Below are 26943 nucleotides of genomic sequence, written 5' to 3'. Positions count from 1 at the left end.
TTGGTTCAGGAGACTCTCTCTCTCTCTCCCGCGCTTGGTATCTACGCTTCCGCATCATCGACTTTGACAGGAAACACAGAAATATCAATCTACACACTTGGAAACACTTCAGCACTTCAAAAAAACTTGAATAAAAGAGAGAGAAGAATAGACGGCGCGGAAGAGTTCCGAGCCAACACGCACTGGCCCCAAAGATTGGCACCCCTTTCGATATTTCTTTGTTATTGATTCGACGAGGTACAACTCCCGAGGGTCCGACTCTCTCTCTGTGTCCAGATGCTCCCTAAGAAGTTGCCCTCTGGGCAGTGTTTTGTGATTAAACTTGGGCGATAACAAATTTGCCCTCTGGGCAGTGTTTTGTGATTAAACTTATTGCGAAAAGCAGAGCCCCAAAAGCATAAGTTCTAAAAGCATTTTCAAAAGCAAATGTTCCATAAATCTAGGGCTAAAAATTGCCAAAAGCAGCCAGTGCAATTTGCAAAATTTCGTACAGCATGCCAGGTCATCATCAGCAACACTAAGCGCGGAAATCTGTACAGTAGTGCCACATGTCATTCTCAACGCAATTTATGGAAACCTGCTCCAGAGTTCAAGCTTTTGTCTTTTGGGTTTTAGGCCCCTCGGCAAAACTTTTTAAGTTGGTTTTTCTTTGTTTCTTCTTCTTGTTCTTCTGCCCCTTGGACGGTTCCTGCAAAACTCAGTCAAGTTAGTTCAAGACCCGAAGGCCACTCAAATGTCCTAGTGCCACTCAGATGATCACAGATGCAGATAACACATAGAAGGATTGATCATGGCAGCAAGGATTCTGGCTTTGACCAAGAGATTGGCATGGACCACCTTTCTAGGGAGAGTGGGTCTAAGCAGGCCAATCAAACGCATTGGACCGATGCGTCTATGTGATATGACCTTGACATAGAAACCCTAACCCTAAAACCCGTTACATACCGCTTTCTAAAATCAACGAAATCTTCCTTGATTGCAGGTTACAAATGCTCCTACTTCTAACATTCATGCAATTCAGCCGTCGAGTAGATGTGTCGATCACGGTGCTAGTTTGTAGTGGTGGGAGATCTTGGGCGGAGGATCGAAGAGTTGGGTTTCTCTTGTGGGACGGAGCGGTAATCTCAAGGAACACCAATTCTTTCTTGTTATGTGATATCCTACTCTTGTAATCTGTACACAAATAGCAAGAGCTTCCAAAATCATTAATTTTTCATTGTAATCACTTCTGGCGGGTGATCGGATGGAAACACAGAGATAACTGCAATCTACACACTTGGAAATCCTTTAATACTTCAAAACAACTTGAAAAGAGAAGAGAGAAAGGATGACAAGACTTGGCGAAGTTCCGAGCCTAGATGCATTGGTCCCAAAAACTGGCGTCCCTTTCGGTATTTCTTTATTTATTGATTTGACAAGGTACAACTCCCGAGGGTCCGGCTCTCTTCGAGGCTCTGCGTCGAGATGCCCTCCAAAGAGTGGCTTGTGGTGACTTATAAAGAGTATAAGGGATGCTAAAAGCAGAGCCCCAAAAGCACTTGATTTCAAAGCACTTCATCCTAAAAGCATCTTCTCCAAAAAGCTAGCACTAAAATTGCCCAAAATCAGCGAGCGTGGTTTGCAGAAATCCGTACAGCTGCCACGTGTCATGTTAGCGCAATTCGCAAAAATATCCGTACAACAATGCCACATGTTAGCAACAACGTGAAATACGGGCGTCGGTACAACGGGGCCATGTCACTGACTTCTCACATACCCCTCTCTTAAAGAATAGTAATCGCCCTCGATTACACTTGCAAAACAGCTATAGGATAGAAACTTTCTTCAGTAGACATTGACTCTAAGTACCCATGTACTAGAGTCCACAACAACATACATTCACTGAACATGCAGTTCACAAATCAGACACTTCGTTCACACTAGACACTGTGTTTCAATCATTCGGCCTAGTCATCTCATCCGTCCATAAGTGTTGATGCACCTAGATCCCTGTGTAGTCATCTCATTTTTCCGGAACTTTTCATGCACTCACCACAGTATCCGGTCATCTCATTCATATGGGAATCTTGATGCACTAGAATCTCATTTCATCATTCAACAATCCTCATGCATCATCACATTCATTCAAATTTCAAAACAAAATTCATGGTTCTTATCTTGAATCGAAGAGTTATCGGATTCATTCCTGAGCTGTGGTTGCTCCCGATTGCTTTTAGATGCAAATTTCTCGCCATCTCATCCTCGATTTCACGTGCCAAACACAAAATTCCAAGGAAAAGGTTCACCTTGTTGCAAAAGAGTCCATGCTTCCAAATACTTGCAGATACATGTTCCTCGCTCTGATTACCTATTATGTGTACATGAATAACAATATTTTCCAAAAACGTTAGTTTTACACATGACAATTGGTCCGTTTTTGTCAAGTGATCCATATACATCAAGAGAGGATGCATTTATGAATAACTGGCATCAAAGCTGCGGGTCTCCAATGACCAAAAGACTCGCATAAAGATTGCTTTGGTATAAGTATGACCAATCCTTCTTTCCATGATGTAGGCATACATTGCGACTTCCATGCATGATTCATCATGGTAAGCAATGGATCTCTTAATAAGTCCCAAAATTGTGTGAAAAATTCCACTGTTAAACCATCCCAATCGGGGAATTTCCAACACCCAAATGTTAAAGAGTTTGATCCAATTCTCGGATGTAAAGGGATCTTCCATGCTCAAAGCCTCCTGATTTGAGAGAATAGGATGAACATAAGCCATTAGCATTTCCCTAGCATGTAAGATATGGTGGTTTGGAACTGCACGAGCGGCAAACAAAGTTCTATAATGAGCTGAAGAAACTTCAGAAAGCTGATTCTTATTGGCCTTCGGTTGTGCAGATTGTAACCTTACTCGCTTTATTGATTTATCGCGTCTAGCTTGATGTAAATTTTTGAAAAATTCTTTTAAGGAACATCCTTTATCCATGAATGCAGCTTGCCTTGCCCTTATTTGCCATTTCCTTAGCTTGCAACGATCATTAGTCATCAAACAGGACTTGACTTGGCTTAACTGCCGGAGTTCTTCTTCAATCAATGGCCTACATCTGCTAATTCATTTATTTTCTGACATGAATGTTTTGTTGTTGAAGTAAGGTGTTCCCGTTGCTCATGCATAAAAACCCTCTTATAATCTTCAATGACAAATTTCATTTTTATTACAAAATGAAACCAAGCAATATCAGGATCTAGAGATATTTGATTTTACCAAAGGAACAATTACAACTTCCACCATCCGTCAGAACTCTTCATGCGATACATAAGCATGATTTACATGTAATAACTGTTTCCTTTGGAGGGGAGGATCATCCACTGGCATACCAAAGTCGTCCCCCCCCCCCCCCCCCCCCCTCCCCACCACCACACACACACACACATATGTTTACAAAGCCCCCCTTATAGGTTGACGTGCTATGTATTCATGTACATGGTGCAATCAAGATTGTTTGCTCACAGTGATACGTGTCTGGTATTCAAAGAATAAAAGCTGTTGTCGAGGAAAGATAACATAAAGAGAAGAAGCCTCCCGTCCCACTTTGATATGTGTGTGTCCAAAGGATGAAAGCATTTTTGATGAGGAAAGATGACATAGAGAGGGACATCTCAAACGCATACAGTTGACTTGCCAAGTTCAATGCAAATGAATCATGTTAAATACCTAAGGTTGCAGCTATGTTCTCTACCAAGCAATCGAGTAATATAATGTTTAGCTACAAGTGAATATGCGTAGGTCTAATTTGTCTTCAATCTCTAGAGAGGTGATTGTTAACAAAATGGAAGAATTTGTCTTTTTTTGTTGTTTCGCATCTGCTCAGTATAGAGTTATTCAAACTGTTTGATAATTTTTGTTTCATGTGTGGCTTTTTTTTTTTGGTGAAAGAAATATTTGAACAAAGTTGCTGTGAAATACTTTTCACGTGCTTCTTTCTCTTTGTTCAGGAGCTGAAGGAGGCAACAGAACAAGAAGCAAGCTTTTGTTTCTTTGTTCAAAACAGACATTGCTTGAGCTGCATAAAAAATTGATTGCTGATTTACAATTTCTGGCAAGAAGATGACTTTTAATCTGGTGAGGGTCTCCAAGACACCATTGTTGATGTGTCTCAAGTGTCCTCTCTGTTCCAATCTTGTCCATGAGGCCACAACGATCTCCGAATGCCTTCATACATGTAAGCGACTCACAACCTTGTCTTCATTGTTCATGTTCAGTGACCTGCCCAATGTTTATGAAGAATCTGTGATTCAAGAGCTTTTTTGGCAATATGGTCTCTCTAATTGTCTTGTCATAGTAGACCTAGCATGCTAGTACAAATGCGTGGAACTCTGGATTCATGCAATTGGGATTTACAAGTTTAGCTAGTGGTGTTATTGAGGTGCTTGAAGACCATTTATTCGGCTGCTTTGGTTAGAGCTATATGGGTCATCTCCTGGGATGTCAGGTGCAGCGGAATAGTTTAAGGATTTAGTGCGGATCTAGTACTCTGCACAAACACAAGGTTACTTAACTTCACTTGAAAAGAGAAACTGAATTGAAGACAATGAGAGAGAGAGACGCATAGAGAGAGAAAAGAGAGACGACACGGGATGTCGGGTCCCAACCACCCTCAAGGGCCCCCTTGCTCTATTGCCACAACAAGTACTTGCTTTATAAATTGCACAAAATGCTGACACATTGATGCTAAACGCTGAGATGCTAATGGGTACTGGCTAGGGATGTTAGGGAGTGACGGCTTTGATTTGCAACTAACTGGCGATGGAGGGGCTGAAATCTGCATGTTGGACTGCTTGCTGAATTCTGAGATGCTCCATGCTGAAAACGCTGGTGCTAAAGGGCTGAGAACGCTGATGAGAAGGGCTAGGAAACGCTGGGTACTTGGTCTTGTGGGTACTGCCTGCCTCTTTTGCCTTCTCTAGCGCCCAAAGGGCCTCTTTTATAGGTCTTTCAGCCATTTGCCCTACCTACTTTTAATAAATATCATGTCAAAGTCACTTATTAATAAATGACTTAAGTGATTGCTCATATGCATACATGCTTAAGTGAGTGAACTGTTCAAGTGAGGGTATGCAACTATGACTTGCCTGATCATGTACATCCTAGAGGTCATAAAGTGTCAGGCTAGATTCTAAGCTAACTAAAACTGACACTAGACTATAGCAATAGCTTGTCCATGTGGCACAAGTGAAGTGTGCACGTGACATCCCCATGCTAAAGGTGAGGCACAACTGCCGAACTTCTACCTTGGGATTCTTTCTGGACTTCTGATGCGGAATGCTTCTGATGCTTGTGGATGCATAAACCGATGAAAACTCCTCCAAATTGGTGGATATTGAAGGTGTAGGTTCTGCGATGTAACCACTGACCATATGAGCTGCTAGGTAGCCTTACTACTGTTGCAGAATACCAGCCTTGATGTTGGCTCTGCCTTGTGACCAAGTACTACCACTCAAATAGTCCTGCAGTGAAAACATGGCGGGTGAAGATGAAAGGTAAGGGTGCTCGGAGGTATTTCCAAGGGTTCCATGTCGACGGAAGTGGATGCACGCTACATGCGAATGCGAGTGCGAATGCCAATGCAGAAGAGGGTTAAGGATCCTGTCTCCAACTCCTTCCATATCTGCATAGGAGGCAGGTAGACTTGGTACTCAAGAGCTGGATTTTTGTACATCCGATGTCGATCTTCGTTCAAAGACATGACGATGAAGACGGGAGCGTGCCTGATGCGCGATGGACTAAGGGTGGGAGTGGCTTATAAATCCGGGATCGGGACACGGAGATTCTTTGAGGAAAAAAAAAACTGGGAGAGGTTCTTTGGGTTCTTAGTTCTACTTGGGTTCTTGGTGGTTTTTCTTGGATTCTTTGGGTTCTTGGTGTCCTTGGGATACTTGGGTACTTGGGATTCTTCCCTTCAGTTCGTGAAGCCGAAGCATGCACAGAGCTCTGATACCAATGTCAGGTGCAATGGAAGAGTTTAAGGATTTAGCACGGATCTAGTACTCCGCACAAAGACAAGGTTACTTAACTTCACTTGAAACTAGTCTTGGTGGGCCTTGCTATCTAACATCTATAGAATATAAAAGTATATATGCAAATTGACATTCAACATCGAACACTGAAGGAAACAAGAGCATGAGTAATTTGACAAGGGTGGACCGTGGCACTGCGTGAAAGTGATATACATTTGAAAAACCCTATAATATTTATTGCAAGTAATCATGCACATGCAATTCATTTATAATATATGCACCCAAGGTGCAATTGATCTCATCTACGGCTTGTTTTCTTTCACGAATAATGGTCAAGAACTGAAGCAATTCACGGTTCGTTTCATGTCCTACAGAGCATGACATTCTGTACAAAGCTACATGTAGCTAGTGGATCGAGCTTGTGATATGGCATGTCTTACAAAAGCTCCCCCGTGCGTGACTACAAACTGGGGGTAGTTGGATAAGATCACCGGACAAGAGAACACATTTGTTGGTAAAGGGTTTTGTCAATGTACTGCTTGTTACGTTGACATTTTGTCTTACGATGCTCTTTTAGTCTGTGACATTTCAGTGCAAGATGATATCTTTAACTATTCACATTGCCTTTTTGTAGCGTGACTCACATATCGTAAGACAAAATTGCCTCATCAAATTTCTAGATAGGCTATATATTATCAACAGAGCTGGACGAGGAGTGCGACTGAAGCCAACGGCTCATCAATTTATATTGACTTGCACTAGTGGCAATATTCAACAATGTCTGCCACTAATCCCCTCACACTCTCTGCTAAAAGCACAAGTAGCTAGCATTGAAGTCGCTGGCTTAATTACTTCAGGATAACCATCATCAGCTTCGGTGTGATCGATCCTGTTTTTTGTCCTCATGTCCACTTTGACGTTTACTCTTTCCATTTCTTCGGCCTCTGCCGTCTGCATCGCCAACAGCTGGATAGCACAAGAAAAAAAACGTGCCGAACGGGCCTGCGAAGGCAATGAGTTTTGGTGTTTCGACTCCGGCTGATTAGGCCAACTAATATCTTTTCAGTAGCACTAAAACAGACCCTGCCATGGGTTGATTGCACGAAATATATGACCAGAAGTTTGACTCTATTCAGAGACTTATTGGACATGCTAAGCAACGATTTGGAATGCATGCCAGCTCATTGACTTATCCTACGGACATGATAGTATCCACCTCAATAAGGCAAGAGTCTGCCACTAAAAATGAATGGAGGAACCGGATGACAACTCATCACAGGATTCTAGAGAATCAGATGGTAGCACATCCAAAGGTTCTTACTAACTAAGGGAACCAGATGCAAGCTCATCAGAGGATTCCGGAGAAGGAAGGGGATCGAATGATAGTTCGTCTCAGGGTTCCGATGATTGACAATGATGTGCCAATGGACAGGGGAAGCTAGCGAAGCTACCCACTGCTCCCAAGGCACAAGGAAAGATTGACAATGATGTGCCAATGGACAGGGGAAGCTAGCGAAGCTACCCACTGCTCCCATGGCACAAGGAAAGAAAGGAAAATGGAATTAGCTGGTAATTAGAGATTTTCCTAGACCTAGGATAAGATTTTTGAAGAAGATTAGTATGATCTAGATCTAGCTTGTGCTTTTGCCAAGGTGCACGAGGCTCTTGAGAAGTCTCAAGCAAGGCTTAAGAGGGCAGTGGACAAGCATCGGTGCAACTTGCAGCTGAAGGAAGATGATTGAGTGCTCTGACGGTTTGAGAAGGCACCGACACCCCTAAGGAAACGATAGGGAAAGGAGCGGCTTTTTCCAAAGCTAAGTATGGGATACTATGGCCCTTTCCACATTCAAGAGAAGATGGGTGATGTATCCTTCAGATTGAAGTTGCCAAATGCTTGAAAGATTCACAATGCTTTCGATGTGAGTCTGTTGAAACCTTTCAAAGGTGAGGTGCCAGTGGACAGGGAGCTTGAGGAGCAACCTGAAGTGGAAGAGAGCGAGGAGATTCTCGTTCTGGAACAAGTACGGGCTCACCAAGAAAGGAAAGTGAAAGATAAAGTGAACGGCGGTTCTTATTGAGTCAAGAACTCTCTGGCATTGGATGCGAAGTTGATGGAAGAGGAGCTAGTAGATACTCCTTGGATACTGGAACTTTACCTTGAGGCTTTCGGTCTAGCTTCGACTATTCCGAGAGATCCCTGAGATCAGCAGGGTTGAATCTCGTGGAGACAGGACTGCACAAGAGGGGAGTTGCTCCGCATCGTTGTCACAGGTTACCCAGATGGAATAAAGTCATTGATTTTCCTTTGGATTTCAGGGTTACTAATGGGCTGATAGTATTCTGTTGGATGACTTTATGAAAGAAGTACTTCAAACTGGGAATCCCCAACATGAATTTGATTTACGTGTGCTTTTTGTGTGCATGTTTGAAAGACGAAATGACTGCAATATTTCGGTCTTGAGGTGCAAATGCTGGATTTGTGTCGTCTAATGCGTCAGTGCTTAGAGTCAGTGTCTACTGAGCTAGTTTGTGGCTTGTGTTTGATTTTGCAGGCGTAATCGAGGACGATTACAATTCTTTCAAGAGGGGGTTATGTCACAAAGTGACCATAGGTTGTTTGGTAGTCATATCGAACAGTCTCTTTTCACCCTTCTTGCCATGCACACCAATTGTGCCCTTGCCCAATCTTGTACGGCACCAACAGCTCTCAACCAAGGTCGGCCCAGAATGAGAAGAAAGGGTCTCAGACCAGCTGGCATAACATGAAAGTTTACCATAACCTTCACGTTAAAGAATTCGACTTCCAAATTCTTGATCATTCCCAACATTTCACTTTCGCATGGTTTGCTAGTCGAATCCGAAACCCAGAGCTTCTGCATGTAATGAGACCCAGTCTCTCGACACATGACTGTGTGATCACACAAACTTGGGCACCTCCATCAATGTAGGCTTCTCCCATGCCCACACCTTTGTGCCAAGCGTTCACCACCGGACAGATGTCGGGTAACTCTCCCACAAACAACACTCTGACTTGTCCATGCTTCGGCTCTTTCTCTGGATGCACTAATAACTTCCACTGCCTTTTAAGTTTAGGCACCATATTCATCAACTGTCCAAAAGTACAATCTACTTTCCTCCCAATGAGGTCTTCCTTTAAACTGTAAGCTGTTTGGCCTACTCCCAAAGGCAAATCTGCCATTTCAAATCGTCTACGAGGTTTTCTCTTCCTCTTGGCTTTCGCATCTTCACCCTCATTCTCCTTCCCTTTCTTTCGGCTAGGCCTTGGCACGGCATAGCCTTTCCTCTCTCTTTTGCCTACTGGCAACACATCTGCGTCTTTCTTTTCTACCCGCACAATACCCACATGACCACCAGAGGTTGAGGCTTGATTTTCCTGTTCAGTACCTTGATCTCCCCGTATATCCAATGCATAATCATTATCCTTGTTAGGAATTTGTTGAGAAAGTGGAAACATATCACCTCCCATCCTTGCTGGCTTTGAACAATAAGTGCTAATATGACCAAGTTCACCGCAATTATAACAAGTGGGGATGAACCTCCTCTGCGGCTCAAAACCGCCTTGTCCACGATCAACATTCGCATTAGGCTGAGCTTCACATGCATGAGCCATTCTTCTACCACGTCCACGACCACGACCACCTTCTCCAAGAACACTAAGTCGCAGTTCTTGCATCATGGTCATCATGTCTTGCATATTTCGTTGTAACTGTTCGGTATTAGCGGCCCTTTGAACCGGTTGGCCCTCCAGCTTCTGCCGGATTCTCCTTCTTTTGGCCACCATTATTTTGCATAGGGACGGCTTTCCCATATTCATTAAGTCTTTGAGCCTTCCATTCTTTCTCTCTAGCAATAGCGATTGCCTCCTCGAAGGTACGTGGCTTTTGTAGCTCGACTTTGAACTTCAAGCTTTCTTTTAGGTTTGCCACAAAATAGTCCTTCTTTAACATGGATGGAGGGATCTCATTTCCCAAAGCTCGCGCCCATTTATCCCATAAACGGGTGAACTGCATGACAAAATCATCAACACTTTGATTAGCCCTTTGAGTGTACCCCAGAATTTCATGCCAAACTTCATCGGGTACTTCAATTGATCTGTATTGTGCCAGGAAAGTCTGTTTCACACGATTATAGTCTAAAACTACCCTTGGATTTTGTGCCTGCATCAACTCCTCATAATTGTGTAACCACACTTTTGCCTCATCCTGTAAACTATATTGCAGTAGCGGCAACAATATAGCTTGGTATAGTATATTTCGCAATAAGCAATTGACTTCCAACTTTTCAATAAAAGTCTGTGCATTCTCATTAGGTAATCCATGAAACTGTGGGAATTCGTCTGCCATGTTTGATTACCACAAAAACACTTACATGTGACGTCGAAACTCAAGGGATGTCGATGGATCGCTCCAGTACCTAATCCACCTTACACTAGGTAACCCGGTCCCCAGTGCTTGGCTTCACAAAACTCACGACCCTCCAAAGGCTACAATCCAATTATACGACCGCCTCAAGTGCTGTCCACAATTTGCATATACATAGGGGGTTGTCTGTAAAGGACCCACATCCCTTTTACATTCACAGCCTGCAGAATAAACATATTTCATAAGAGCGCTTGCTCCTCCGTGGGGGCACCAAAACGATGTTAGCGTGCAAACAAGAAGGAAAATGAGAACCTCTATAGCCTTGCACACACCACACCGTCGGAAAGAAACACCATAAAGCTGTAGAAAACACCTATGCCGAACACCTGTAAAGTCGGACGGGAAACAACTTTAGCTCGAACCATGATTAAAATTGCTGAAAACCAAGACCATAAAGACGAAGCTTGTGTCGTGTAGATCTCCGCAGAGTATCCATATGCTTGATTTCGATAACAAATGAGAGAGTTACAAGCTTCCGAAGATGGGAGTCTCTCAAAAAGCTCCAAAAAAACAACTCTCTGTAAGCAAAAAGGGGTGTGCTGAGAATTGCAGCTATTAAAAAGGGGGAGTTTTGGCTCTTATCCCAAGGAATTTTCTCTCTCCTCTTAGCCGACATGGTTCTCTCCTTGGGCACCTTTTAATTGGTCCAATTTTGGCATTTTTTGGGTGAAAAATGACCTGTCTGTGACCCTTTGACCAAGGAATGGGGTGGGGGCAAGTACTGGGGATCAAAAATAGTGGCCAGGCGCTTGGGCAGCTGGTGTGGACTGAAAATTTCGCCATCCCCTTCCCCATGAGCCCACGAGCCCCCATAGCCAAGCCTTGAGAGAGCTCCTCACCTTTGATACACCATAATGGGCTCCCAAAGTGCTCTATGTACCCTCCACTTTCCCCTTTCCTCTTCCCATGTGGGATTACTTCCATGCCACATGCCAACTCTCCCCAAGCTTCCCAACTTCCCCAAAAATCCCAGCTTCTCCCAAAGCATGAGAGGACTTCTCGGACAATTTTCTCCGAGGCATACCATGCTGCTCCGGTCACCAAATGAGGCACCGTAACACACGGCTCGAAGCGCATCACCGTAGCTATCTCCAGAAATATACAACTTTTTTTTTTTCCGAGAAAAAGATCCTTCTATTAGTTACTGAAACTGCCCATAGGGCTACAACCACCTCTTCAAGAGAGGGCTACAACAACCATGATGGGAGACTCTCCCAATGAAAAAACCAGCATATGCACAATGGGGCTAAATCAAGAAATGGGGGGAGGGAAAAGCCACACAGGTGGTCGGTAGTGCCATCGGAGTACACCCTGGACCATGGTGTAAAAAGGCCCAGGACGCCAGAGTCGAAGGAAAGCCTCTTTGCGCTCCCGCATGCGGTCGGAGTTGCCCTGTAGTCCCTCAAGTTGTCCTTTGAGAGTATGGATCAGCTCTAGCCAAAAATCGCGAACAGTCTCTGCTGGTGGCACAGGGCGAGCCTCAAAGATGCGGAAGCAACGGACCCGCCAGATGAACCAGTGTGTCAGGCCACTGATGAGCTCCCAACACTCCTCTCTCTCACTGCACCACTCCTGTGAAGTAAGCTCTGTAGCAGGCTGGAGTGCAGGTCGCCCCTCCTGCATCACTATCATCCTGCTGGTGGAAGATAGCTCAAACTGAAGTGCCGGGCCCGTGAGGGTGGATCAAGCCGCTGCTCCCCAAGTGTACTGTCGAGCCGTGGAGAGAGCAGGCATCAGCTGAAGAACTCGTAGCCACACTTGCTGGGCCGAGGGACAGTCCCAAAGACAGTGACGCTGACTCTCCATAAGATGGTCACAAACTGCACATGCGGCTGAGAGACCACTATGCACTCCCAACTGCTGTAGCTCTGTGTGCGACCAGCCACTGAAACAAGGTGACTCGCCTCGGCTGTCTGGAGTCCCACAACCTCTCCCAGAAGGCTGCCAAGAACTCAGCTGTGAGACCCTCCTCCTGTCAATGAGGTGCTGTAGCAGGGCAGGCCTCTGTGTGTGCTGCTAGTATATGACGTCCCAGTCGAGCAGTGTACTGAAATAATGGGACACCTGGGTGGTTTGCAGAAGAGAAGGGGTCGCTCCAGAGCCACTCACCAGGATCCCACTGTACTCGTGCCAGTGGACAGCACTCCCAAGCCCACAGCCTCCAGTGTCCAGTCTCAAGAGCTGCTGGGTCAGGGTCTATGACACGAGTCCTCCCACAAATGCCCACTACTCGGATCCTCTGAAAACAACACTCTACCACCTGCGGGGCCTCTACTGCAACTCGCTGTAGGCGTCCCCCACCCTGAAGCTCGAAGAAAAGGGATGGAACAGTCTCTGAGCTGGCCCTGACTGAGATGAGAACCTCCAGTCGTGTGAAGGCTCCCATCCACCTGGGTGCTACTGGCTCGAGAGGCGTGAGCCACTCAGCTGGAACCGCCTCTGAGATGTCCTGGCACATGCTCTGCACCCCTCTCATGCCCTGTAGCTGGAAACATTGCACCTTCTCTGACAAGCCTGTGAACTCTAACCAGTCACCTAAAGAGCGTGTTGGACCCGCTGCCATGGGACCCCGCCGACTACCAACCACGTGGCCTCTCTGAGTGCTAACCATGGGGTTCCAAACAAGGGGCTGCCGTAGGCGCTCCTCCGTGCAAGTAGGCTGTCTCTGCTCCAAGCCTCGCCGCAAGAGCTCCCAAGATTGAAGCAAACTCATAGCGAAGCGGTCCTCTAGTCTCCTGCTCAAACCAACTCTGCACATCTCTGTGAAGATCCATCTGGTCGAAGGTTGCCAGGGGCCTCCTGCCTGAGGCACCTTAGCAAAAAACCGCTGTAGCAAGAACTCCTTCCAGGGCTCCTCCCCTGGAAGAAGTCCTCTGACGATGAACTTCCCAAGAAGGGCTCTGCTCTGCTGTGCTGGGTCAATGATCCCAAGCCCTCCCTGTGAACAAGGAAGAGTGATGACTTGCCAAGCCACTTTGGCTCGGGCTATCTGAGTGTCACGTCCTGACCAAAGGAAGTTCCTGATCAGCCTCTCTACCTGGCTGATACAAGAACTCGAGAAGATCCAGCAAGAAGTGATGTACCACATAGTCGCCAACAACACCTGGTTGGCCACTACTACTCTGCCAGCCAAAGAATGTCGTGCTGAGCTCCAATGTAACAACTTTCTCCTGATAGACAGGAGAAGGGGAGCAATCTGCTGCTCGGGAGACAAGTCCAAACCAACCTGACAGCCCAAGTACCGAACTGCAGTCCCTGGGGGAATCCACCTAAAACCCTCTCCTGGCATCCAATCGGGCACAGGAGCACTACCGACCGAGAAAGCCACTGTCTTTCTCCAGTTGATCAGTGCGCCCGATGCACAACAGAAGGTCTCCAGAGCCTGCTCACACCTGTGAAGGTTGGCCTCCTGGCCATCTAAGTACAAGGCTTGAGTCGTCGGCAAACTCAGCGTCCAGTAGCTCATCTCCCCGAATAGGGAGTGCTAAGCCCCGTAGACCAACCTGCTGCGACACCAAAACCCTGCTCATCGCCTCCGCATAGAACAGAAAGAGGAAGGGGGCAAGAGGACAGCTGTGTCTGACCGAACGTGTGAGCATGAAGCGATCACCTCTACCTCCTGCCAAAAGTACCTGACTGTGAGTCTGTCTGTACAAAGCTGACACCCTTCTGATCCAAACATCTGAGAAGCCCATCCTGTGTAGAGTGCCCTCTAGAAAGTCCCAGTCAACTCTGTCGTATGCCTTCTCAAAATCGAGAAGAAATCACTAGGTCCTCACCACGGAGCCGTGCTAGGGCAGAAGCCTTCCAAAAAGTAAAGATGTTGTCAAGGATACTGCGTTCCTTGACAAAACCTGTTTGAGTCCCATGTATAAGGCTCTCTAGAAGTGGTTAAATCCTCAAACTCAGAGCCTTGGCTAGAATTTTGTAGGCTGAGTTGAGGATGGTGATGGGGCACCACTGTCGAATCTCATCCAAGGAGCCACCCTCCTTGGGAATGAGGTAGATCAGGCCCTCACTCCTGTTGTCATGCATCACTCCTGTGTGCAAATGTACTGAAAAGCACTACAGAGATTTGGGCCAAGCAGGTCCCAGTACTCCAAGAAAAAAACTGGGAGTCGGCCCATCCGCACCTGGACAGCTACCGTGTGCAGCTCCTCAAGCTGAAGTGGCAGCTCAAGCCTTTGACGCATCTCCTCAGTCACAAGACAAGGCATCTGTGCCCAAACCTGCTCCCTGCATGCATCTTGACGCTCAGACTGGGACTTTGCAGACAGTAACTCACGGTAAAAGTCAGTAGCAACTGCACGCATATTCTCGGGCTCAGAAGCAACTGACCCGTCGCGCCTCCTCAACTGACTGACCTTGGCATGCGAATGCCGAGGTCACACTGCCTCAAAGAAAGCACCAGTCACCTTGTCACCCACCTGGGTCCACTGAGATGCCTGTCGGTGGAAAGCAAACTCATGTCGCCTCTCCTCTGTGCTAACAAGCTCCTGTCGAGCCTGCTGTAGCTGCTCCTCCAACCAAGGATTGTCTGGATGCTTCTTTTGCATCCTCTGTAACGAAGCAATGCCTCATCTGAGACGTTGCTCCTCCTCTCTCGTTGCAGTCCAGCGAGCCAAAAACTCCCGGAGAAAGAAACGGCTAATCTTAGCTGGCCTGAGGCCACTCTGTTAGCAGGAGAATCCTGCTTGTCCAAGCTCTCTGTCCAGAGTGCTGAGTCCAACAAGACCCTCTCTAGGATGCGAAGCATCGTGCTCCCACTCCTCTGCCTATCTGCCATTGTGAGGATCACTGGTGCATGGTCCGAGAAGGAAGTCCCTGCCAGAATGCCCACTGTCCCTCCAAGTCACTGAAATGGTCACTAGTGTAGAATCGATCTATCCGCGATAGACTCACTCCTCCCACTCTGCGGTCTGAATGAGAGAAGGCAAGGCTGTGTGGGGACCTCGCAAAACCAGAGTGCTGCCAAACATCCGAGACCCTCAGAGTCATACAAAACCTCTCCCAAGCTGCCAGCTCAACTCCATGCACAGTAGCATGGCTACCACCAATCCTGTCAGAAGGGTCCTCCAACATGTTGAAGTCCTCTCCTTTGCACCAGTGTTCTGCCTGCGGTAGAGACTCAACTATCTGTGACCAAAACTCTGCTCGAGCACTCGCCACATTGGGCGCATAGATGTTCAAGAAGCCCACTAGGCAACCCTGAACCTGCATAGTAATCCACTGAGCCCTGCCTGGCACAATAATCCCTCTGTCCACAATGGCCTGCTGCAAAGAGTCCGCAATAGTCATACATACCCCACCCTGGATGCCTCCAGGTCCAAAAGCAGCTGACCAAAAAGTATCATATCGTCCACGCAAGAGCTGACCACAACGTCTAATGCGGCTCTCACACAGATGGTGCTCCTGAAGCATAAGGAGATCAATCTCTCCTCCCACAAGGTAGCACTGAAGCTCCTGACGCAGTTGGCCCCATTGACGCTGAAACTAGGGCCCACCTAGTCTCTGCATGTTCCGTGAGACGATCCTCATGGGGAGCGAGAGAGAACAGATGCTGCCGCAGCAGCTAGACTGGCTATCTTCGAGGCTGGCATGGATGGGGAGTAATCCGCATCCGAGCGTCCTCTAGATAGGCGTGACTGCAACGAGTACTTGGCCCAAGCCAAAGCAGAGCGAGCCGTACGTAAAGCAACCTCCTTGTCCAGGAGTCCTCATGAATGTATACATAGCATGGTAAGCACTGTGTATCGGCAAAGAAGTAAACCACAATGTGTCTACATCCTGCTAAATCTGGAGGTGTCACCGCAAACTTGGCCAATGGCCACAAAGTCTGAAGCATGTCTGTAACTCCGAGCTCTCCCATGTGGTGAGAGAACTCTAGGACCTGTGTGTGTAACCATCCCAACACCGAGTCGAGAGTCCACTCAGTCTGGTCCCTGCCGCAAAGGGGAAAGGAGAAGCCAACTGTTGAGTCCAAGGCCTCTTTCCCCCTAGCTGCAAGGAACAGAACATGGACCCTGAAGCAGGCTGCCTCATGGTCTGCTGAGGGGTCGCCAAGAAAACGAGTGAAGTCGTAGTCGAAGAAGTCCCATCCGCGCCGGATGTCAATGCTCGTCAGACCACGAGGGATAGCTGCAAGAGGAGACATTTGTACCTGTAGAGGGGGCCGCAAGAAAGGCTGTCCCTCTCTCGCCAAGCGACTCGTGGCAAAGGCGCTGCCAAGAGATCTCCTAGCAGCCAGAGAAGGCCCTTACCCCTGGGTTGAATGTGGAACTGAAGTGGGAGGAGGGGGAGGAGTAGGGGGGAGGGGTGGGGGGGAGCCGTAGAGGTAAGAGGGGCGGGGGGAAGTGGTGGGGGGGGGAGGATGAGGAAGAGGGGGGGAACTCTTGGGGGGGAGGGGCTGTCGAGGGTGAAGCTGGGGTGGGGGCTGGAGCAGGGACCTCATCCTGCTCAAGAGGACCAAATCGGTTCCTCGTGGGAACCCACTGCTGCTGAGTAGGCGCTTGAGGACCACTCTGAGTGCCAGGCTGTCTCGCTGTGGCCCCTATCGTCGTTGACCACGGACCTGCTGCCATCCCTCCTCCGTTGGAGCCCCAAGCACAGAGGGTGGCTCTGCATGTGTGCGCTGTGTCTCTGTTTGTGTTTGCTGGCTAGCCCTTGTAGGCTGTGGCTGAGGCTGTGGTGTAAGTCGAGGCCTCCTCCATGGACAGGCCTTTGCTAGATGGCCCATCTGTTGAAAAATGAAGCACTGGTTCGGGAGGCCCGAATACTCCACACTCTGTCTAAACCAACCCCCACTCACCCGAGGCAAAAGAATAACCTTCGGGAGCGTGTTAGTATCTTTGACCAAAACGCGAACTGAGGGAATGCCAGCCGCCTTAGCAACTACTAAGGCTGCCGTGCGAGGTGTCTCCAGGATAGTCCCAATGGCTGAGCCGATCCTGGACAAAAGTGGTAAGTACTCCATCCGCAAACCCGGAGAGCAGACGGAGATGGGGATGTCTGCCTCCTCTACTAGAACATCGGAAGCAGGGTCGAAACCATGTCTCCACTGTTGAAAGTGGGCTCGTGTTGCTCGGATGGTCAATGGACTCATGGCGATGACCTTGGATGCCATCTCGGAGGTCTCAAACTCGATCTGATAGTAACCTCGTCCGAGTATCTGTACGTCCAAGATCTTGCCCACCTCTGCGAGAAGGCGGGCCTGGAGAAGGTCACGCAACTCTCCTCTGCTAGGTAGGGTGCCGAGAATCTTGCAGATGACAGAAGTCGCCTGCAAGCGTTCTACCTCTGCGGCTAGGCTCGCCTGCGCTGTCGGTGAAAGAGCAATTCGAATGGTGGGCTCAGTGGGGTCGGGCGAGGGGGCTTCGGAGTCCCTCTGTGGCGGAGCTGGAGCCTCCATCTGTGTCTACAGCTGTGTCGAAGAAGCGGACGGTGAAGAGACTCTGCAACCGAGCGCCCCGAGCACTGTCCAAAGAAACAGTGCTGCCAGAGCCAATTGCAGGATTCTTCGAGAAAGAAGAAGCCCGGGGGGGGGGGGGGGGGGGGGGGGGGGGGGGGGGGGTAAGGCGGGCAATTGGCGGGATCTCAAGAGGTAGCGGGCAAGAGGTAGCGGGGGGGGGGGGGGGGGGGGGGGATGGTGTTGCGAGAGGGGGGCAGCGGGCGGGTACGTGCAGAGGGGGGGGGGGTCCCAGCAGTAGCGAGCAGCGCGAAGCCTATTCAACCGGAGTGTGGCATACTTTCTGTCAATTTTTGGAAATGTAAAACTTCAGCGTTTCTAATCTTAGATCCTCAAGTTGGCCTAGTTGCCTTTCTCGCATGCACCTGCAATCACCCTCTAAGTTGAGACAGCCCGCTTCGGATGCTCATAACTCATGATGTACAAGTCCGATTCACAAGCTATAAAGCACGGTTGAAAATACTTATTAAAAACCATATTTTGGAGTCTCTAACAACCCAAAACATCAGCATTCAAGCTTGGCAAAATCACACCTTTGTACATGAATTTTTACAGAGCCACTTCTAGAACTCGTAGGGCTATGTATACATATATACACGAGGCTAGTGGGCAAGATTTTTAGCATGAATTAGTGACTTTATGCTCATCCGAAAAATGCTTGACAGCGGTTTGGAGAGTCTTGTTCTTCTTTGGTTGCAGTAAAGGTTGTTGGCTTTGTAAGTTTGTCCATATGGAGATGTGTTAGATGCAAGGTAGAATCGAGCAATCACGCTATCACAGTCCTTTGTATTTCCCATGCGTTATTGATGGTTCTTTTTAGAGATTTGAGAGTGAAAGAGATGAGGAACACACACAGACACACACACATACAAAGAGACAATGTAGAGACTTGTTTGGATTGGCGGGCAGTTATACCGCCTACTTTACCATCCATTGTGCCCCTCAAGAGATGCTTGGGACACATTTCTTTTTGCAGTTTCTAGTATGGATGCTTGACATGTTCCATCCTTGACTCACACTCTCTCTTTGTAGTTTTCGTGGGGTTTCATGAGACAGTCAGGTCGCTTGCTAGAGCAATGGGATAGATTTTACATTGGCTCTTGGTGGGACACTTCTGATTTGACCTGCTACAATGCGATCTGACCATGCCCCAGTTTCTTTACATTTGAGATTTTAGACACTCAATGTTGCATGGTGTTTTTTGTGTCGGACGATTCAAGATATTTGGTGGCTCACTAGTGCTATAGATCAAGTGACTCATTTGACTGCATGCATTATTGCTTCATCTCAGGCTTGTAGACATGCAAAGTACTAGAAATCGAAGAGGAAGGGGAAGATATAGAGATGCCCACTTCAGCCATGCAGGACATGTACAATGAATACTTGAGTGCTTCTTCTACCTGCAGTGAAGAAGAAAGTTTTGATTGTTTTTTGCTGACGCCTCGGTTGTGATGGCTTGATCTTCACCGTCAAAGCTCTCTCGGAGACCGTCGTCATCTGGTCCTCTTCATCCACAGCATTTACAAAAGGAGACACAGATGGAGGCTCATGCTCCGCCCCGGAGGGACTCTCGAGAAGCCCACTCCCCTGACCCTGTAGAGCCCACCATCCGACTTGCTCTCTCGCCGACAGAGCAAGAGAGCCTAGCCATAGAGATGGAGCGCCTCCAAGCGACCTCCGTCATCTGCAATATCATCGGCACCCGACCTAGCAGAGGAGAGGTGCGTGATCTCCTCCAGGCCCGCCTTTCAGTAGAGGGCAAGATCCTCTACGTTCAGCTTCTTGGGCATGGCTATTATTAGATAGCCATGCCCGAGCAACTCAAGCTCTTTTTCGACAGTGGCGCCATGGTTTCGACCCGGCTACCGACGTTCTTGTCCAGGAGGCAGACCTTCCCATCTTAGTCTACTTCCGCGGACTGTGGAGGGAGCACCTTCCGCTCCTATCCAAGATAGGTTCAGAGATTGGGACTGTCATGGAGACACCTCGCACAACAGCCTCTGTAGCTGCCAAGGCAGCTGGCATTACCACAGTACGTGTTCTGGTTCGGGACACCCACACCCTCTCGAGGTCATTCTACTACCTCGCGTGAGTGGTGGTTGGCTCCGCCAGAGCGTGGAGTATTCGGGCTTCCCGAATCAGTGTTTTATTTGGCGTGAGATGGGCCATCTTGCGAAGGCGTTGTTAGGAGTTTTTTGGAAGAAGTGATTGCGCATATGTACATACACATGTATGGTGCATCAAATAAAGGATTGCCCATTTTCCAAAGCCAGGTGGTTAGGTGGGCCTCACATGTATATAGGTAGGACAACATGTACATAGTGCATCGATTTTCACCATCACCAGTACCAGTGTGTTTTTTTTATAATAATGAGGAGTTGGTAGCGCATAAAACTTCTCGAGGAAGCTATCCGCGGGCCGACGACATGAGGTAAGCAGGTGCGTCTGATGGCATCTAGTGGCATCAGAGGTCGAATGGGGTCAATACTTGCATGTGGTAAGCGACGACACAACATGGGTGTTTTCTTGTGATGATTATGTAGAAAGATCATCATGAGGACTATATTTGGGGGCCACTTCACGTGGTTGCGGGATGCATTATTGGAAAAAGTTGAGTGCCATGTGTGCGGATGGATGTAGAAGGGTGACAAAAGTGCACTGCATGGCCAACTTCTGGCCTGTTCGGGGTCCGTTTGAGGTCAACTAAAAGGCCAAAGGTGCCCAAGGGATAAAGTAAAGTGTGGACACTGAAAAACTTGAGAAAAGACTAGCAAAACGTGGAGAGAAGAGAAGGAACGGCCGCAACTGAGTTTTTGCTGTTTTTGGAGCCTGTTTTGGCCATAAACTGCTCATCCGAGGTCGGATTTGAGTACTTTGATATCGTAGATTGGGGTTTTTGGCCGCTCCGGACTCAATGGCGTTGTCTATTTTGCCAAATTCCTCACTTTTTCCTACTGTTTTGGCTATGTAAGTTTCTCCTGTGAGCGAAGCCTCTGTTCAAATTTGTGATTGTATCTGGCATATTTCATTGCCCCATTGGTGTTGGCCCAAGCTCAATTGTATCTAAACATCAGAAATTCTCCTCTTTTGAGCAGAGTTTTTTGGGGGTGTGTGTTTGTGTCTTCTGTGTTGATTGAGCAAATGGATATCACTCCATCGGTGTGTTTCCTGTCTTGGCCAAGTAGGTTGTGTAAGCCGAGTGGCGCCCCATATGTGTGTATATCATCCCAAGAGTGTGTGTCGGGTGATTATAGAGGCGTGTGTGCTTCCATCCCGTTCACAGCGTGTCCACGGAGGAGGCCCTGACCTTCACCCTCAAGAACCTCAAAATACTCAAGAAACCAAGAACCCAAGAACCCAAGACCCTCAAGAACCCAAGTTTCTCGTGAACTTAAGAACCAAAGATCATAGTGCATGGTCGTCACCCGAAGCGGAATGGATACTTCGCATACAGGTGATGAGCATGAGAGAGGCGGCGAAGATTTTTCCCCACCAGGAGATTTTTTCGACCCTCCCCCTTCGCCATCTACGCCACGAGTTGTACTAACTTCTATGGAGATGATGGTCAAGTCGATGTTGGACATGATGGCACAACAACAAGAAACGAATTGAGTTGCGTTGGCACAACTCGCAAGCAAAGCAGAACAACAAGAAGCTAAGGACCGTGAGCAAGCAGCTAAGGACCGCGAGCGCGACGAAAGAAACGCAAGATTTGCCGCACAACAAGAAGACAATCGCCTTGCTTTAGAACGCGAATGCAACGCATGAAAAGAAAGAAAAGAACTAAGAAAAGAGGAAGCGGCAGCACGAAGCGCGGCCTTGGAGACCGAGCGTGAAGCTCAAAGAGAACTACGAACTCAAGAATTGGTTCGACACGTACTTGCCTCGAAGACCGAACCACCCAAATATCATGGGAGTTCCTCAAGTGGTGCAAGCCACGATGCGGATTCCAACCATCTAGTCACAGAGAAGTTGACCTTCAGTAAGTATGATGGTAAGATGGATGCTATGGTTATTCATTCTTTGTTGCATCAATTTAATGCTTATTTTGCGACAACTAACAAGATATGAAATAGCAAAGTTTTGACGGCAGCTATGTACCTTGCCGGTGATGCCATCAATTGGTACCACGCATGGCAAGAGGCACAACTAGCCGCGCACCTAGAAGAAGCCGACGAACTCACGCCCCTTTCCTTCAATTGGGCTGATTTCCAAGACAAGCTCAAGGCGCGCTTTATGCCACCTCAGTACCTCGCACGATTGAAGGACGATTGGCGCTCTCTTAAGCAAAATGGTATGCCGGTTATGTCTTTTTCTAATCGTGTTTTGCAGCTAGGCACTCAACTATGAAAATTGGATGATGAGCGCAAAGAGGCTTTTCTCTTTGGATTGGACGAGTATATCAAGTACGATGTCGAGGTTCTCGATCCAATCGATCTCAACAAGGCGATAGCGATTGCTCTCGCATAGGAGATGAAGCACAACAAGGGAAAGCCTAAGGAGAACAAGACTTCCACAAATACCTCGCAGACTTCTCAGAACCCTCAGAACGGTAAGAATGATAACTCTTCTAACCAATCTTCCAACAGTCTCTCAGCAAAGAATTCTTCCAATGAATCTAAGGGTAAGGCTAACAAAATTGCTAAACCTAAGCTTACTCCAGATGAAAAGATAGCACAAGGAATTGTAGGAGGATACATCACGTCGGAAGAACAAAGCACTTCTTCTAAGGAAGGTCGTTGTTTTCATTGTCACATTAAGGGTCACATAAAAAGAACATGTCCTAAGCTTGAATCGAATGAATCTAAAGAACCCACATCACCCACTTCCTCTGTCAATGCAATGAATGATAACACGAGTGTGCCCCAAGTTTCTCAGGACCCTCCCATTGATGATTCTCTCATTAAATGTTATGGTCGTACGTCGCGGCACCGTTTTGTCATATTGTTTGACCCAGGTAGTATGCATGATGTGATCAGTTCCTCTCTTGTTGAGAGAGCCCGCCTCGAAGTTAGTCCGAGATCTCCTATCGAGGTCTCTAGCTTTCGTCCCGGTATGGATGCTCTCATCACGGAGGAGTGCCTTGATGTGTTGTTTGCAATTCAACAGACTGCCTTCACTAGAAGATTTGTTGTTTCTCCTCTCTCAAGATGTGATATGATTTTGGGCATTCGATGGTTTCGTGATAATGACGCTCTCATGGATTTTACGACTAACACTATAACTCTCAATGCCACAAGTAATTCTCCAATTATCATTCATGGAGAGGACATTGCTCATCTTCCATCTCTCATTGCTAATAAGCAAGACAAGATCGAAAGGATTTAGGAAAAGCAGACTCTCTCAGTCTCTTTTTCTCCACAGCATGATACACAAGATTTGCATGATTATGAGACGCATGATGATTTGAATGATAATGATTTGCATGATAGTTTGGATGACAAAGATAAGCATGATGATTTGCATGATCAAGATGTGATTTCTCACAAGGATGATGTGTTAGTGGATTCTTTTTCTAGCAAATCTAACCTCGTTGTAGATTCGATCAATCACGAAGAACCGGTCTTGGCTTTCGAGTCGAGGTCCAAAGAACCCCCACAGGACGATTTGATCATTCAAGAAGAAGCGATCTTGGCTCTCGAGCCTAGGTCCAAAGAACCCTCACAGGAAGTATTATGTGTTCGCATGATTGATACGCACGCATTGTTCGAATGTTTCATTCGTGATCGTTTCCTGTATTTTAGTCAGCATCGTTATGTGATCCCTTTTCCTAAGCATGACATATTGTATGTTGAGCACGTTTCTCTCATGGATGAGTACGAATGTAAGCGGATTTTTCATGAAAAGCTGAAAAGTATGCATTCAAGGACGTCACATTCCATGTCTCTTCCTTGGCATGACACAGTTTTCGAACGAGCACATGAAAGTATGAGCACCAAGCGTGGTCATTTCCATTGTGTTTTGCCACAGTTGATTGCTCTAGATCATAAGAGAAAGATTCGATCTCATTGTTTGCATATGTTTGATGAACGGGTTGTCACTCCGTCTCTATGTTCATCTACATTGCATACACAGTCTTTAGAGAAGACAAGATTTTTTCCCTTCACTTTACAGGGAATGGGTATGTTCATGGTTTTGTGTTGGAAATGGTTTCAGGAATTTTCAGCCATCGAGATTCTTGAAGAAGAAGGAAGCACGTCTCTCGACGAAGTTGAAGCATCGAAGGAGCCACAGAAGACTTTGAGTCACTTTCGGCGCGGCCCAAAGAAGCAAGTGTTGCAGACCTTTATGAAGTTCAAGTACCGCACGACCCACACATCCGAGTGGGCCGGCGAAGAGTCCCTTCCAGGATTCCGGATGCTATTGGCGATCTCTCTCGACGCCATACAGTTTGGTACCAGTACCTCACTTTGAAAAGGAGGGGATGTCACGTGACACATCCAACCCTGTGTTCGTGGACAAGCTACAGCATGATCAGGGTTCAGTCAGTCCAGTCAAGTCTAGATTATAAGTGATCTGGCACTTTTGTGAGTCTATTCGTAGACCGTGCATGCCCAGTCACTTAGCATAGATGCATATCCTCTGGTTGCACACAGCATGATCATCAGTATTCCCATTAGAATCCATTAGAATCAGTTAGGGGATTTCTCCAGTGCATTTAGCCTATTTTCCCTATTTTTGACATTTTTTACTTATTAATTTAAGTGAGTTCCCAACAAAAGTAGGTAGGGCAATTTTGCTAAGTTTGTATATAAGCAAACTAGAGCTAGCACTATTTGGCAGAAGAGGCAACAGGAGCCAAGCTCAGCAGGCATCTTCTCAAGCAAGAACTTGGTGGCAGTTTCCTTCCCCAAGCAAAGGACCCCCCTTCCCTAGCGTTTCTTCATCAGATACCCATCGCCAACGACAGTTCAGCCTAGCGTTTTCTAGCAAGAAGGTCATCACCCTAGCAAGCATCAGATCTGGCGTTTTTTGACAAGCTCCCTAGCGTTTTGGAAACGAGCAGATCTAGCGTTTTTGGAGCATAACAACATGGCGTTTTTGGATTTCAGCCTCAGCTTTGCAAACCCTGTACATGCAGTGATTGTAGCCCTAAAGGAACATCAAGACCAGCCCCAAAAAGTAGCAAATTCAGCCCCTGAAAGACCTCAATTTTCAGCCATTAAACTGCAGATTTTCAGCGTTAAGGAACCACCGAAACAGCCCCCCAAAACAGCGTTTTCGGACTAGTCGCAGATTTCAGCCCATAGCGTTTTTGGACAGAAGTAGGAAGATTGCAGATTTCATCCCTTAGGTCGACTTCGTCATCCCTGTCATCATCGTCGACATAGCCTAGATTTGCATCAGTCTCATCCATTCCATTTGTACCAGATTATGGAATCATATGTAGACCACTCTCGCCGACGAGAGTGGGGCCTTCGGAGGAGGGTTTTACGTCTCTGGTGTCGTATCTCTCTTCTCTCTCTATCTCTCAGACTCATGCACTTGCACGCACATTGTCCATTCACTTTGTTCGTGATCATAGCACTTTCCATTAAGAACGGAAGGCTCTACCTTCCATAAGAACAAAAGGAACCCTTGAGCACAGTTCGGAGCACTCATCTTGAGCAAAGCGCAAACAATCATTCCGCTGCACCTAACACCCTCCGAGGCTAGGGCTCAAGCAGAGGAGGGCTTGCAGCAGATTTGTGGTCGGCGTCGACAGGGGCTACCACGCCAGTCTGGCCCTCCGGGTGGTCACCAGGCTCCACGCTAGAAGTAGTGGGTTCCCACAGGGAACCCTTTCGACCCTCTTTAGCAAGACGAGGTCCCAGCTCCACCCTCCTCCTCAGCCTCACCTTCAAGAGCCCCTCTTCTCCTCCGCCCCTCCTCTTCTTCCGCTCCCCGCCCCGCCCACCCCCCCCCACTCCTCCATCTCCCACTAGTCCCTTTTCTTCTCTCTCCTCCCCGCCTCGTTCCTCTCTCCGCTCCCCGCCTCCCCCACTCCTCCATCTCCCACTAGCCCCTCTGCTTCCACATCTCCTTCCACTCCTACCCCGCATTTGATCCATGGGGTAAGACCTTCCTCGTCTGCTAGGAGATCTCTTGGCAGCGCCTTTTCCACGAGTCGCTTGGCAAGAGAGGGACAGCCTTTCTTGCGATCCCCCCTGCTGGTGCAGACATCTCCCTTCACAACAGTTCCTCCTGGATTGACGAGCTTCGACATTCGTCGCAGGTGGGACTTCTTCGCCTATGACTTCACACGGTTTCTCGGCGACCCTTCACCATATTTTGAGGCAGCTTGTTTCAGAGTTTATGTACCGTTCCTTGCAGCTAGAGGGATAGAGGCCCTGGACTAAGCCGTTGGCTTCTCTTTTCCATTATGTGGCAGGGACCAGTATGAGTGGACTCTGGACTCAGTGATGGAGTGGCTGTAGGCACAGGCCCTCGAGGTCTCTCACCACATGGGAGACTTGGGGGTTAGAGACCTGGTACAGACTTTGTGGCCGTTGGCCAAGTTCTCAGTGACACCTCCAGACTCGGCAGGATGTAGAAACATTGTGGTACACCTCTTTGCTGACATGCAGAGCCCACCATGCTATGTATACATACATGAGGACTCTTGGACAAAGGAGGTTTCCTTGCACACAGCACGCTCTTCTTGGGCCTGGGCTAGACAATCTCTACAGTCACGTCTATCTCGAGGACGCTCGGATGCGGATTACTCCCCATCCAAGCTAGCCTTGAAGATAGCGTGGTTAGCTACTGCTGTAGCATTAGTTCTTTTTCGTTCTCCATGAGGATTGTCTCATGGAACGTGCAAGGATTAGGTGGGCCCGAGTTTCAGCGCCAGCAGGGTCGATTGCGTCAGGAGCTTCAACGGTGCCTTGTGGGCGGAGAGATTGATCTTCTTATGCTGCAGGAGCATCATACTTGTGAGAGCCGCATTAGACGATGTGGTCAACTTTTGCGTGGGCGATATGAGACATTTTGGTCAGCTGCATTTGGACTTGGTGGTATCCAGGGAGGGGTATGTATGACTATTG

At 47.6% G+C, this 26943-nt stretch overlaps 1 protein-coding gene across 2 annotated transcripts in view; it reads left to right on the top strand.

The window, feature by feature from the left end:
• LOC147439927 (E3 ubiquitin protein ligase DRIP2-like) overlaps nucleotides 1-26943 on the top strand; it is a 104784-nt gene that overhangs the window by 56248 nt on the left and 21593 nt on the right. For both annotated transcript variants that reach the window (XM_086485646.1, XM_086485647.1), the window contains exon 2: nucleotides 3989-4215. In XM_086485646.1, coding sequence (XP_086341772.1) covers nucleotides 4101-4215 — 115 coding nt within the window. In that variant the 5' untranslated portion in view covers nucleotides 3989-4100. The remainder of the gene's footprint in view (nucleotides 1-3988; nucleotides 4216-26943) is intronic.

Source organism: Adiantum capillus-veneris, chromosome 16 (genome assembly GCF_014529385.1).
Source record: "Adiantum capillus-veneris isolate H3 chromosome 16, ASM1452938v2, whole genome shotgun sequence".
Lineage (NCBI taxonomy): Eukaryota > Viridiplantae > Streptophyta > Polypodiopsida > Polypodiales > Pteridaceae > Adiantum > Adiantum capillus-veneris.
This window is presented reverse-complemented; position numbering and strand designations above follow the sequence as displayed.